Genomic DNA, 15,969 nt, shown 5'->3' on the forward strand with positions numbered 1-15,969 from the left:
GAGGGTGGTGTAGGGTGGTTCAGGGGAGCGGGTTCCAGTGATAGATGTTGGTGAGGGGATGGAGGAGAGGCACGGGAGGAGGACAGAGGGAGGGACCGGTGCAGGAGCAACAGATGGGACCTAATGGAGAGCTCAGGTTGTAAGCTTTCTGTTGGTAACATCTGTCCGTTTTTCCATCTGCTACACCCGACGACTGTTTACACATAGTACAACGGACAGTTTGTTTAGTAGAATATTGTCAATTAGGAAAACTCGCAAGAGAGGCCAATGGTGCTGACCCTAAATGACGTCACATTAACTAGAGATCACAATAAAACCAGATCAGCAGGTGGAAAGGGGGCATCACTGACCCCCAATTAGCTTAATGACTCATAATTAAAATACATTTTGATGGGTTTATGCTTTTATTAATGATCTTATTGGTGCTATTAATACTGGAACGTGGAAAGAGCTCCCTGAGGTAGACCCCCTACCCCATTTAACTTCCAATTAGATAAACAGTTTCACACTATTTGCACCGGTAAGCCTACCCATCACATCTGTGCAGCTGAACAGTAGGAGTCACACCACGGCATCCCTTCTACTCATTTTCTAGAGCACACATCAACAAGGGGATTGACATGGGGTGTGGGTATAAGCCTGTGATTAGGGTTACATTAGCAATTACTGTACATACACTCCCCGTGATCTACACACTCACACAAATATCTCGCCGCTCATCTAATCAACAGCTGAAACTGTTTTCAGTTAATCCAGGTGAGAAACTACATTTTCATATTTCACTCATACTTGGTGTACCACTCGCCCCACCCCGTTTCTCCACGGATCAGTTTGAACAATTTTGTCAATGGCAACAAAGTGAATGGGGGTGGGGGGGGGGTTGCAACAGCATTAATTTAAGACGGTATCACAACATGATAAAGGCATAAAGCAGAAGAGTTTTGTTGAAAATGCAACATCACCCTTTTTTTTTTTGTCAAACTCTTTTTGGGGCTAAAAATATTCTCTTCAATTTGCTCTGTGTTGAGCGGATAAAGGAGAATTAAGCAGCTGATCTGGGCTCAGTGGCCAGAGTGTTACATTAGACATTAATCCAGAACAGTGGAAGGTCGGAGATGGGATAGTATCTCTAATCCTCCCCTTCATCCCGCCCCCCCTCCCATCAGAGACAGGGGGAGAAAGAGAGAGCCTCATTTCCACAGTGTGAGCCCAGCATCCCATTTTTGTGTGACCTACCCCATGGAAAAAGGCATGGAAATGTCAGGTCACTGCATTAGCTTCAGCTTATAAGCTTCATAAAACTTTTTTTTTAAATACTAAGCGAAAACCACATGGAGTGTGACAGAGCCTCCGTAGACTGCTCACTGCAACAGTCCCTAATGCTACCTTTCTATCACCTTAATAGTATCCTAAGTGTCTCCTAAATCTGAGTCCTCCTCCACAGGGCCGGGTGAGTGGCCCGGCGAGTCCTCTCTGTGCACAGTGCTCCTCTATATGGAACAGATGTTACTGGGGCAACAGTTGGTATTGAGGAGGGGCTTCAAGCCATCTGTCCAGGGTCAAGGTTTGAAAAGAGGTGGTAGAGATGGTGGCACGTTCAGGAAAATGGTAAGTATTTGGGTGGAAAAAAAGCAGGAATATAACCCATATTGTGATTCTGCTCAATGTGCGCTTTCTTTCATGATTGCCTTTGTGGTGGGTTGGTTCTGAGGTGGAGAACCTAAGACCACTTGCCTGATACTAGTGTGGACAACTTTAACCATTGTGCCAGTACAAAGGCACCACCCAGTGGTTAAAGGCAATACTACAAAGAGAGAAGAGCAATACAAAACAGTTTATTTTTAATTAAAGTTCACATTAAAATATTGACTGAAAGCAAAATGTTCACAATGCATTCCTTGGATTGATATGGAAAAAAAAAGAAGACCTTGAATCCACTCAGCAGACAGACTTGGTGTAGAGTCAAATAGATTTCAGCTTCTCAAGTGTTTGGTCAATTTCATCTCGCAAATACGCCATCTTCATATTGAAAACCTTTCTCTACAAGACAAACGGCAGAATTCAAAACATAAATCCCAAGCAACGCCTCAGTCATTTATTGTACAATCGTCAACAAATAGTGACTCACAATGTATGTCTTAAGTCTCTCCTTCTCCATGTGGTAAAACTCAGCCACTGTCAGCTCTGTGAAGTCCTTCTTCATACACAGAAAGCCACATTGAGGAGAACGTTTGATGTGCTCAGACCTGCACATAGAAAGTAAATGAAAGTAGAAGACAAACACTTGAAAACGGTGACACTTCAGGGGAAAACCACTAAAGATGCAGCCAATGTCTTAAGACCAAGGACAATCCAAATAGTCACTTGACATGAATAACTCTCAAAGCTAGAAACCATAGGACCAAGAATCAGATCTGATGTCAAGAGCTCCCTCATTCAAAGCATTTCTGTGCCCTTTATGTGAAATCACCTCCAAACTATAAAGTCTTTATTCAAAGCAATCAGCAAAATAGCAACTCTGGCTCTTCACTGATGTGGCAGATTGATAAATCAAAATCATCAGAATCATGTTTATTAGCCATGTAGGTTTGCACATGAATAAAGCATGGTTTTGTTTTTGGCTACAGAAAGCAGTGTTTTGAGAGTTGGAATAAAAATTTAAATCTGAAACCGAGGTGTATATTCCATTACAGGTTGGAAATATATTGTTCAGCAGCTTTTTAGCGGCTCAAACGCTGATGTACAAGTGAATGGGGAATCAAGTGTTCTCCATACCAAGGGTTGTCATTTGGCTCCCAGCCCTCCAGCTCTATCAGGCAGTAGAAGCAGCAGGCAACATCAGGCTCATTCTCACTGGGACAGTGGACAAACCCAGCCATGGCCATCTGCAAAGACAAAACAACAAAAATGTGTACAGTAGGTATATATCACTTTTTATGCTTTAAGTTACACAGTGGGATGAGAAAGGCAAAAATATTTTACAGAAATTATATCATAATTATTACAATCAAAATCAGTGTATGGGATAGTCCAACACTGCTAAATTAATGTCCATGCCAACAAATGCAGTACATGAATCCAAGGCCATTTCCAAATAGGTCTTGGATAAGTGAAGGTAATACGGAATTTGGTGCCTCATCCAACATGTTGTCACTACCTTGTCCATCATGACAAAATCAGGACAAGATCAGGGTGAGGTGGGTTAAGGCCTGTGCATTGGACACCTGACAAAATGAAACAAAATCTGGCACCTGCTTAGCTGTAAATCAAAATCTGTCACAGCATGGATATGTGTAGTACAAAGCTGCTTTACAAATAAGCTCTTAGCAAAAAAAAGAAAAAAAGAAAAAGTCAAATGTGCATTTTTATTAGCTTGTGCACTGGAGCAATCTAAAAGCCCTTATGGCAAGGGTGAAGTGAATTATAGCTGGGCAATAACTCAATATTATCATTTATCATCTTTCAATATTATTATATTGGGATGGAACTTGAATATTATCATATCGTGACACACAATTGTATTGTCTTAAATTAATGATAGCAAGAACCTCTTATCTAAAACTTCTCGCAAAATCTGTCATCCTGGCTGACGTCTGTTCTCTTGGACAGCGATTTTTTTGTTGCTTAGTTAGGATACACGTTCTTAGTTTGGCTACATATGTTCTTAGTTCGAATATATTTGTTCTTAGTTTGGATATATGCGTTCTTAGTTTGGATATATGCGTTCTTAGTTTGGATATGTGTTCTAGTTTGGATATATGTGTTCTAGTTTGGATATATGTGTTCTAGTTGGGATATATGTGTTCTAGTTTGGATATATGTGTTCTTGTAGTTTTTGGACTTTGTATTGCACTGCTGTAGGCTGGGGGAAACGACATTTCGTTTCTGACAAATAACGTGCTCCCGAAAATAAGGTCTGAAATATTTGAGGGAGTATCATTTGACAACGATATAGGTACTTTGCATTGCCAGATAGTTCAATATGCTGAACCACAGTTGGATTCTTAAACAGGGGATAGCGATATCGTGTTATATATTGACATCGTGTGTGATCATGAGAGGAATGATAATTTCTATATGGCCAAGCACTAAACTGAATACTAGAAAAGGGGACAAGACGCTCTCCCACAGAAAAATTCCGCGTTTGGAGTGTAATTGCAGTTTTTCCAACACACACAAAAGATTGCTTCTTCTTGCAGGCATTTCACCTCTTAAAGTCAGTTTATAAAACACTCAAAATAGTATGTACTAAACTGGAGGCAGTAAGCTGGATAGGCCTAGCTTGGTAGGGAACACACTTGGAAACGCAATATGAACGGTTGTCGACGACGAGGCTACAATGCTAAAAAAAAAAAATCTTACAAGAGTCATTCAAAGAAAGCGAATAACGCAATAAAAATGGAAAACATTGCGGGAAACTTCGTGCCAGCCCGTTTCAGTTGTCGTGACTTCTCAAAAGGAACAGAGAAGATCGTGTAAATTGGGCCTCATCGAGCTTTGTATAACCGGTGGTCAAAGCTAGCCTCCTTAGCAGGCTGGGGAATGTACCTTTTCGGGTGTGCATCTGCATTCTTCTCGGAAGGGCCAATCTGCGAAGCTCTGTTCACGTTGCTCTTGGCTGTACATTTTATCATATGAGTAAAACCTGCTTCTGAGTACGTCTGCGTTTGCCATCGCTAGGGGGACGTCCTGCTTCTGTCAGGGTGAACTCAATTAGCACCTATGCAAGCGCGCGCCGTTCGCGAGAGTGTTTTCCAACCAACTTCGGGAACACCTGCCTCTGATTGATTAAGGTTAAGGTTAGGGTGGGGTTAGGGTTAGCCAATCACAGCATTCGTCACACGGAAGTTTGCTTCTAAAGTGAGTTGGGGTCAGAGCCCCACTAAAAAGATCATCCACCCCAAAACATAGTTCCTCCTGATAAACAAATTTTCCACGTTAATACATCACAATTTACATTGCAATAAACGTTACCTAGTTTCTGTGCAATCAATAAATCAAAACTACCCAACAACTTTTGATCTTTGACAGTTAAAATTGTCATTTCAGTGATTCGTTCTCAACTAAGTGCGTCGCGCAATAGGTGTCTCCCCGCCTGCCGCCCAATGACTCCTGGGATAGGCTCCAGCATCCCCGCGACGTACCCTGACATGGGGTCGGGGGGATGGATGGGACCGAGGCCGGGGATCCCCGGTTTGGATAATGGAGGGACGGATGGACTTTAGCGATCTGCTTTCGCTGGAAGATTTATTATAGCACCTTGTGATCAAAGATGGAAACTGTTATAAGCGCCATTGAGGCTTATTGGGGCAACAATGAGTCTGCCCTCTGCAGCCCTGTACCGTCTGACACTACAGTTATCATGCGTCCTATTTAAACTGGGTAGTCAGAATTTCCGAGTTCCCAGTCGGAAATTACAAGTGGAGCGCCCCACTGAAGTAGAATTTCCAACTCGGAAAGTCGGCAACACCTCACCAACCCTGACCTCAAAATCAAAGATGGCTGCTCCGTACGTCAACAGAGAGAAAGCTGTGGTAATATACTGTTGATTAGCACTTCTGTCTTATTGTCTCAGGCAGCCGTATACAGCACTGTACAAATTCTATTTGTACATGTGTTGCTACGGTGTTTGTATGCGCAAAATACCGCGTAATGTGTTGTTATTAACTGCTATTGCTAACAATGGCTAACCTGGACCGAGCTTGGTTTTCCAGTTTGTACTGGAATGCGGTCAACTCGGGTGTGACGTCATTCCAAGCTCCGACTTCCGAGGTAAATGGAAAACAGCAACACTTCTCCCACTAGTATTTATCGCCACGGGCCGCTACTGCAACCCGTGTGTGATGACATCAAGTTTTAAGAAGGTTTACCTGTGAAGGTAAATACTCAAACAGATAAAGTGGTGCTTAGTAACTCACTCACACACACACACACACAGCTAGTTTTAGTTTAAGCTTGGAGGTATAAAGTTGATCAGCCACAGCATGAAGTTATGGGAAAGAGGAGTGGAAGCTAGGTTAAGAGGAGAGGTTATGATTAGCAAGCAGCAGTATGGTTTCACGCCATGAAAGAGCACTACAGATGCCATGTTTGCTTTGAGAATGTTGAAGTATAGAGAAGGTCAGGAGTTACGCTGTGTCTTTGTAGATTTAGAGAAAGCATATGACAGGGTGCCAAGAGAGGAGGTGTGGTATCAGCTCTGTGAATAACTGTAGTCCTCCGACTTCTGGTTTTACTGCAGTGGCCATACCAGTTTCCTGTTTGTTGACGTGTGCTATTGACAATGGCATATTTTTTGCGATGCCTGCAAGATTTCCATCCATCCATCCATCCATTATCTGAACTGCTTATCCTGTTCGCAGGGTCGCGAGGATGCTGGAGCCTATCCCAGCAGTCATTGGGGGGCAGGCGGGGAGACACCCTGGACAGGCCGACACACACACACACACACACACATTCATACAATTTATTATGGCCGATTCACCTGACCTACATGTCTTTGGACTGTGGGAGGAAACCAAAGCACCCGGAGGAAACCCACGCAGACACGGGGAGAACATGCAGACTCCACACAGAGGATGACCCCCGAGGTTGGATTACCCCAAGGCTCAAACCCAGAACCTTCTTGCTGTGAGGCAACCCCGCTAACCACTGCACCACCGTGCCGCCGGCCTGCAAGACTTACCATGGATAAATGTCAATGACTTGCACAGAATTGTCAACAAACTTTCACCTGCACCTACCAGTAAACGGGTGAAAAGTTTCAAGTTGTACATATGAAGTTATGTCCACAATTGGATGAGGATACTCATCCTCATAATTGTGGGCATAACTTGCATCCTCACCATTCCCCTGTCCTCCCTCTCATTCACACATGTATTCCGTCTTGCTCATTCCTCTTCTCTCCAGTGCATACCTCCACCTTTCCAGGTTCTCCTCAACCTGCAACCTACTCTCACTACAGATCACAATGTCATACACAAACATCATAGTCCACGGAGATTCCTGCCTGATCTCATCCATCAACCTGTCAATCACCATTGCAAACAAGAAAGGACTCAGAGCCGATCCTTGATGTAACCCAACCTCCACCTTGAACCCATCTGTCTTTCCAACCGCGCACCTTAGCACTGTCACACTGCCCTCATACATATCCTGCACCACTCCTACATACTTCTCTGCAACTTCCGACTTCCTCATACAATACCACACCTCCTCTCTCAGCACCCTGTCATATGCTTTCTCTAAATCCACAAAGACGCAATGTAACTCCTTCTGGCCTTCTCTATACTTCTCAATCAACATTCTCAAAGCAAACATCGCATCTGAGGTGCTCTTTCGTGGTATGAAACCACACTGCTGATCGCTGATCGTCACCTCTTCTCTTAACCTAGCTTCTATTACTTGTTCCCATATCTTCATGCTGTGGCTGATCACCTTTTACCTCTGTAGTTGCTACAGTTCTGCGCATCGCCCTTATTCTTGAAAATCGGTACCACTATACTTTTTCTCCACTCCTCAGGCATCCTCTCACTTTCTAAGAATGTGTTAAACAGTCTAGTTAAAAACTCTACTGCCATCTCTTCTAAACATCTCCATGCCTCCACAGGTATGTCATCTGGACCAACTGCCTTCCCACTCTTCATCCTCTTCATAGGTGCCCTCACTTCCTCCTTGCTAATCCATCGCACTTCCTGATTTACTATCCCCACATCATCCAACCTTCTCTCTCTCTCATTTTCTTCATCATCCCCTCAAAGTACTCCTTCCACCTTCTCAACACACTCTCCTCACTTGTCATTCCATTTCCATCTCTATCCTTGATCGCCCTTACCTGCTGCACATCCTTCGCAGCTTGGTTCCTCTGTCTAGCCAATCAGTACAAGTCCTTTTCTCCTTCCTTAGTGTCTAACCTCTCATACAACTAACCATATGCCTTTTCCCTTGCCTTTGCAGCTTTCTTTTCGCTTCATGCTGCATCTCCTTGTACTCCTGTCTACTTTCTTCATCTCTCTGACTATCCCAATTCTCCTTTGCCAACCTCTTCCTCCGTATACTTTGCTGTACTTCCTCATTCCACCACCAAGTCTCCTTGTCTTCCTTCCTCTGTCTTGATGACACACCAAGTACCTTCCTAGCTGTCTCCCTCACTATTTCTGCAGTGGTTGCCCAGCCATCTGGTAACTCTTCACTACCACCCAGTGCCTGTCTTAACTCCTCCCTGAACTCCACACAACAGTGTTCCTTCTTCAACTTCCACCATTTGAACCTTGGCGCTGCCTTCACTCTCTTCCTCTTCTTGGTCTCCAAAGTCATCCTACAGACCACCATTCGACGCTGCCTAGCTACATTATCCCCTGTCACCACCTTGCCGTCTCCAATCCCTTTCAGATCGCGCCTTCTACATAAGATATAGTCCACCTGTGTGCACTTTCTTCCACTCTTATGTCACCCTGTGTTCCTCCCTCTTCTTAAAATATGTATTCACTACAGCCATTTCCATCCTTTTTGCAAAATCCACCACCATCTGTGCTTCCACATTTCCCTCCTTGACACCATACCTGCCCATCACCTCTTTATCACCTCTGTTTCCTTCACCAACATGCCCATTGACCACTTCACCACTATCTCCCCCTTGGGTACGCTCTCCACCACGTCATCCAACTCACTCCAGAATTCTTCTTCCTCTTCCATCTCACACCCAACTTGCGGGTCATGTGCACTGATAACATTCATCAGTACACCTTCGATTTCCAGCTTCATACTCATCACTCTGTCCGACACTCTCTTCACCTCCAGCACACTCTTGACATACTCTTCCTTCAGAATTACCCCTACCCCATTTCTCCTCCCATTCTCTCCATGGTAGAAGAGTTTGAACCCACCTCCGATGCTCCTGGCCTTACTCCCCTTCCACCTGGTCTCTTGCACACACAATATACCTATGGTGTCTTGCACACACAATATACCTACCTTTCTTCTTACCATCATATCAGCCAGCTCTCTCCCTTTACCAGTCATAGTGCCAATATTCAAGGTTTTGACTCTCACTTCCACACTCCTGCCCTTCCTCCTCTCCCGCTGCCTCTGGACATGCCTTCCCCCTCTCCTTCTCCTTCGCCCAACAGTAGCATAGTTTCCACCTGCACCCTGCTGGCCAACAGGACCGATGGTGGCATTGGTAACCTGGGCCTCGACAGATCTGGTATGGAAATCTGACTCATGAGCCGCATATTTGATCTGGCAAAGATTTTACGCCGGATGCCCTTCCTGGCGCAACTCTCCCTGTTCATCCGGGCTTGGGACTGGCACTAAATGCACTGGCTTGTGCATCCTCAGTGTCTGGATTATCATTGTTCGAACAGAGTGTGATAAAACAAAACATATATTAGTGTTAAAACTGAGTGTGATATAGTTTTGTTTTAGCTGTTTAGGGTGCATGTAAAATAATCGTGTTATTGGCTTACTTTAGTGTGGGGAGAGGATATGCAGAATGGCTCTATCTCATCCAGCTAAAATCAGCAAAACCAACCCTTTTGTGAGTTAGGTTACACAAATTTATTTATAGGTACATTAAATCTAAAACAAAGTTTTAGAAATTAACTAAAACGAATCTATGCCCTGTAAATTTAGTAAAGGAAAGTGAAGTGGCTCTCCCTGCTGGCAGCCCACAGAAATGAAGGAATAATGTAACAATTTACTTGTCTACTAATTTTAAATGTTCTCTGCCCCAGTTTTACTGTGCATTAGGTAGTAAGTCAGTCATCTATATAAACATCTTGGTACTCCAGTATCTTTGTTATTAATTGTCATCATGGATGGAGTGAGTAACACCAAAATTAAAGATACTAACTCATCATGGATGGAGTGGGTGACACCAGAATTAAAGATACTAACTCATTTATTCAAACATCTTTCATGTTTTTCTTCTTCTTCTTCTTGCATGCTTGTTTGTTTATTTGTTCCCTGTTTCTCAGAGGTCACCGCAGCGGATTTTACAGGTTCCATCAGTACCCTGTTAGGGCACAGCACCAGTGGCGGCCGTTGTTAACCCGGGCCTTGGCTGATCTGGTATGGAGCCTCGACCTATCTGTTATGGTCTTTTCAATCCGCATAACGATTTGGAAACATTTTATGTCGGATGCCCTTCCTGACACAACCACTAACCCCATGGAGGGGGGCACAGGTAAGGCACTGGACGTCATCCCAGTATTCATGGACTTGTGCCCATGCCTGTCGCCATGTTTTCTCACCCCCTGTATAAAACTGGCAAAGGAACAACTCCTACTAAAAGTAATGCCATATTACATTTAGTCTTCACATTATGTTTGAGTAATAATGTAGAATTGATTATGAATGCACTTCTACTTAATCACCAGAGTGACCATCCTTTCCCTAATGATACTACAAAGTAGTAGTTATTCAGATTGGAATTATAGTTCAGGATGGACTGTCTAATGGAGAGCTTAAGGGCAACATGGTGGCCCAGTGGTTAGCACTGTTGCCTCACAGCAAGAAGGTCCTGGGTTCGAACCCCAGGCCATCCCAGGTCCTTACTGTGTGGAGTTTGCATGTTCTCCACGTGGGTTTCCTCCAGGAGCTACGGTTTCCTCCCATCATCAAAAAGACATACATGTTATGGTTAATACTCCTGCCTGTACCCTTGAGCAAGGCAAAAGGGAAAAAAAAGAACTGGAGTTGGTCCCCAGGCGCTGCACTGCGGCTGCACACTGCTCCTCGCATAGGATGGGTTGAATGCAGAGAATGAATTTCATTGTATGTATGTACACTGACAAATAATAAAGTGTCTTCTTAAACTTAGGCCCAGCACACTATCACCTTCATGTCAGGAGGCCACGGACGTTCCCTTAATACCTCAGTTAGCTAGAATGACAAACCGTAAACCAGACAGTTATCACATCAGCCTACTTTAATGGCTTATGGTGAGAAGTTTACTAGCCTGTTTATTACTGAGGGAAGTGTTACGCCATAGTCCTCACCATGTCGCTGTAACCCTATCCCTGGGGCTGCTGGCTACTGAAATGTGCTTACAGCTGTAAACTGCTGTCCTTCTTCCCCGTTTAACCTTCCCTGCCAGCGGATTGCCTGAGAGGGTGCTTAGGCTGTGTGTGCTTAACTCTAGGGCTGATGATGTGCAATGCTTATTTATGTGTGTCGCACTTAAATGATAGGTACAGGAGACGCTGTGTGAGGGTTTATTGAGTACAGAGTTGGCACTGAGTGAATTGGACATCTATAAATGATGACACATTTGCCCTCAACTGTATGTGCAGCCCTTCGCAAAACTGCTGACCCTGCAGGATAGTGTCCACCTCTGAGTTTTCACATGTGTGTAGTACAACTACAACCAATGATATTAAGCATTGTTCATGTTCAATGCATAGAAAAATCCCCCCTCCTCTCTATAGGAGTACGACCTGTATATGTTTTAGAGGTTTGCCTGCCTTTCTTGATTCACATGTTTTGTGGCGAGTAAGTTGTCTTTGCAACTGCTGTGAAAAAACAAAGTGTGTTGGGGAGCGTCCTGAAAACACGGGCTCATAAACACATTTACAGAGCCCTAAGAATCCCCCTATTTCTTTTGCCTCCCCTGATGGTCGGTCCTCTGGTTTTGCAACTCATTTGGCCCTCAAAGAGGTCATGCCATGTGCCACACCATAAATCCTCTCCTTCTTTCAATAGATTGACATTCCTCTTCCCTCCGTCTACTGTACCTCCCTTTTCCCTCTCCATGCCTTCATTGACACTTGACTCTTGGTTCGGTTCTCCTCTTGCACCCTTCCTCACCGCTGCCCTCTATCACTCCACTCCCCCACCCGCCTTCCTCTCTCTCCCTCCTGATACAGTCGTCCTCACTTATTAAGGTCTCAGTGGCATAGCTGCTGGAATCTGCCGCACTTGGTTTGCTTTCTCACCGGGCCGAGAGAGACGGAGATAGCGACAGAGCGGAAAGCAGAAAGGGAGGGGAGGAAAGAGAGAGAGAGAGAAATGTAGAGAGAAGGAATGGGATGAAAGGCGGTGTGTTTGTGGGCTCTTTTCCACATGTTCTTCTGTCGCCTGCGTGTTTTCTTCTTCAAAACTCTCGGAGTAAACTACAGTGAAGAATCTTTCTCTCCATCCATTCTTGCTTCCAGACGAGAAGTGCTGAACAGTTTCACGGTGGGAAGGATCTCACGCAGGAAATAGCTGTGCTCCAGTGGACGTGGATAAAGCAGGGGGTCGGTGTCAGTGGGCAGGAGCCACAGGAAGACGCATAGAGCTACCAATGTGGGGTTCAGGTAAGAGAACGACCTGTTTCTAGTTACTGTCTTCTTTTTTGCTTCAGTTTGAAGGGGTGCAGCACTGTCCTTACTGGGGAGCGAGAGGGACACAATATAAACACTTACTGGAACTGTTCAAGTGGTGTGCAAATCACTGTCTAAGGTTCAGCATTAGAGGGGGGTGCATGAGATTTTTCTTTCATGTTATTTAGGATTTTGATGCGGTTTTAGTTTGAAGCAACACAAAAAAGACAAATTTGTGTTTGTCAAATGATTAGAAAAGGTTGCCGCACACAAAGATATCTCAAGAAGAGTGTCTGTGGCTTGTTTTTACTTCACTAGAAAAAAATATCAACAGCAAATCAGAATCAGAATCAGAATACTTTATTTATCCCCAAGGGGAAATTGAGTAATTTCTCCTTGGGGATAAATAAAGTAAAAAAAAAACCAAAAAAACAGCTTTGTAAACAAATTAACGGCAGTAACTTAGTTTATTTGATTTTGGGCAGTTAATCTGTAATTAACAATGATGGAAAAGTATAGCTTATTTAATGTGGTTATATCTTTTTTGTCCCATAACTCTGTGTGTGTGTGTGTGTGTGTGTGTGCGTGTGCGTGTGTATGTGCGTGTGTGCATGCCACTGGTCTTCATATTCAGGCCTTCTGGCCCATATAGATGCATGTCCCTTTGGAACGGGGCTGACAACCATCCTGACAGCTCCACCTGTCCTCCGCTCCACCCCACACCCAGACTGAACACCGCACATTTTGACAAGGCTGATCTTATCATGTGTGAGTGAGTGTGTGTGTGTGTCTGTGAGTGCATGTATGTGTTTGGGACAGGTTCAAGATGAGAGTGTTTGTGTGACAAGCGCGAGGAGTAAGCGGTATTGTGTGAAACAACTTTATCTAAATACATCATTTGCGCTGTACGTAGTTGTGTTTGAGGGAAGAATAAATGAGATGTCTTGTGTCTGTTGGGCATGTGACTGTTAGGCGGTTGACCCTTGACTCCCACGGAGATTTCTTTTCATCCTGCCACATCACTTCACAATGAGGAATGTCTGAGCTTTAGAAATAGACTCTGCGCTACGGAGAAAGTAATTACTTGAAATTGCAGTGCTCTAAAATACACGCCACATTGCATCATGGCAGCGAGGAATGTGTCAGTACAAAGTATTTATTCTATTGTAGGGCTGCGTTCAAAGATGGCTCTAATTTTCTGCATTGGCAGCCTGGCGTTTGTCCCGCTGTGGTTTGCAGATGGTGATGGAATGGCTGTGAGATTTTCAAAGATTTTGGAGAGAGATGTTCTGTGATCCCGGGTGCTGGTGCAAAAAATTGCAAGGGTGTGTGAGACTGTGGCAGTCAACATCGACATTCTCCATCCCCATAAGCAGCAGTAGATTCACAGGGCAGGCACACCCACCTGTGTACACATATCTGAGTACACGCAAGATGTGAACAGACACACACACACACTCAAATATACAAACACACACATGTCTACCTGTATAGAAACAACTATACCAGATGGCATGACAAGAAACATAGCACCTCATTTTGAACAGCACTTTTAGCAACTGGCTTTGCTGAATGTCCAGTACACAATCAAAATATTTCCTGCATATGCACACACCTGATCAATAGTCTAAATTTAGTGGGATATTCACTGTACACGGAAGCAAACTGATATGCCTATTTGCCAGACTTGCAGGCTGGGGCTGGTTCAAGGGGAATACAAAGGTCTTTTCTTCCCCTCTCTATACAGTGTATGTTGTGTGAGTGTGTGTTTATCTGTCTCTCTCTTCATGTTATTGTTTGTGTTTGATATTGCCATAAAATGATGATTTTGTTGGTACAGACGGACAATGATGTCTTTTCCCTAGCTTTACCTTAAGATTTTATTGTTGAGTGGGCCACATTTATTGCCTGGGCACAATGGTAAATGCTGCATCACACGTGGAACCACAAGCATTCCGATCCCTGGTGCTCGCCTGGCCCTCTCAACTTCGACCTTTACAAGGTGTCTCCAAATTCACCACCACGGTGCCAGAAGAAACCTAAAGCTGGATATGCCCCGAGTGCAGACCGAAGGCATCAACACAAAACCTTTTCATTAGGCCACACCTGGAGTCTCCAGAGGGAAAAAAAGCAAACTAGTGTGTCTGGAGAGCCACGAGGTGCCTCAGGCCTGCGCTCCTGAAATGTGGCGAGAGTTTATGTTGAGGAAAAGGGGAAGGGGAGCGTCTGTATTGACACCCCTTTCAAGCTCCAGAGACAAATTGAGTTGCTGTCTGTCTCACAAATTTCTGTGAGCGTAGATTTACCGCGGGCTTCTCTTCCAGAACAAGAATGTGGAAGAGGGTTCACGGCATTATAGGCGTCAAAGGTTTGATATGCACTCCCTCAGGTTTTGTAGAGCTGCTGCGGGCTGTTGCTGCACGTCAGCGGGCTAAGTCCCTTAAGTCCCTCATACTCGGCAATAATTTCTTATAGATTTAACCTGTGTCACTCAGTCAGCCTCTCCACGCTGCCTGATCCCCCACTTTGCCAATAAAAACAGCCCTGGTCTCAACAGCTTTGTCAGAGCTGTTATGTAGATAGTTTTATGCTTGACTCGGGTATTTTAGGTTGGGTGTAGACAGGCTATCAATATTATACCAGCTGTGTCTGCCGTCTGTTTGGTTCCCTTACTTACCCCTAACTTGGTGGACATGGCTGTCAACATACGCTGGCGTCTAAACTTACATGGGATCCATTTTCCCTGTGGAGCTTTTCTGAAGTGCTGTCTAGGATCTTGATTCCTAAAGCAAGCAAACTAGAGCCGGGGGTCTATGAAGAGGGACTTGATCCTGCATTGGTAGGCTTACACCAGTAGGGGGCAGCACAGGGTAACCCACCAGCCGGGCGGAACGGTGGAATGTATTGAAAGACAATCAGTCAACATGCAGACAGTGATCACATGATGTCCTCGTACAGGGCCATGCTGGTTTATCATATAGCCTGTCCTCTGTTTAACTTGAGCTCTTCTGTTTGACTCTGGAGCTAAACGGTCCAGGTCTGTATGGACGGGACATGCGAGGCGTCGGCGAGGTCATGTCAGAATACGACGATATCCTGCAGGTGTTGTCTGCTTGTGAGAAATGTAGTCCCAAGGGGTTTAAGATCACAGCACTGTGGGGGTTGTAAGCTTAGTCTGTGTGTGTGTGTGTGTGTGTGTGTGTGTGTGTGTGTGTGTGTGTGTGTGTGTGTGTGTGCGTGTGCGCGCGTGCGTGCGTGTGTGTGTGTGTTTGTCAACAGTATGTGTGTAATGTGTATGTTCATACCTCCTGCTGGTAACAGAGATGGAGGCAAATTATTGGAGTGACACAACTTCACATGACTTTCTCAGTGCGAGGATTTGAGCATCAGATTACTCTCACCCTCAGGCCACCCAACACACACACACACACACACACACACACACACACACACACACACACACACACAGACAGACAGACAGACAGACAGACAGACAGACAGACAGACAGACAGACAGACAGACTCATACAGCCACTTGGCATCTCTAAGTTGTGTTTATGATTACGTACGGGAAGACAAGTTTTGTCACTGCAGATGTACAATCCTTTTATAAACTTGTTTCAAGTTTTTTTCTCTTCCGTGACCACGTAGTATTGAGTATCTA

The 15,969-nt window shown here is 44.6% G+C and overlaps 1 protein-coding gene across 1 annotated transcript; it reads right to left on the reverse strand.

Annotated features, from left to right (window-relative positions):
* Positions 1 to 1,962: 1,962 nt before the first annotated feature.
* birc5b (baculoviral IAP repeat containing 5b) lies at positions 1,963 to 4,674 on the reverse strand. Its single transcript, XM_056275316.1, has 4 exons — positions 4,549 to 4,674; positions 2,776 to 2,885; positions 2,129 to 2,246; positions 1,963 to 2,040 (listed from the first exon to the last, which is right to left on the reverse strand). Exons 1-4 carry the CDS (start codon positions 4,672 to 4,674, stop codon positions 1,963 to 1,965), a joined length of 432 nt encoding a protein of 143 aa, XP_056131291.1.
* Between the last annotated feature and the right edge of the window lie 11,295 nt (positions 4,675 to 15,969).

Source organism: Lampris incognitus, chromosome 2 (genome assembly GCF_029633865.1).
Source record: "Lampris incognitus isolate fLamInc1 chromosome 2, fLamInc1.hap2, whole genome shotgun sequence".
Taxonomy (NCBI): domain Eukaryota; kingdom Metazoa; phylum Chordata; class Actinopteri; order Lampriformes; family Lampridae; genus Lampris; species Lampris incognitus.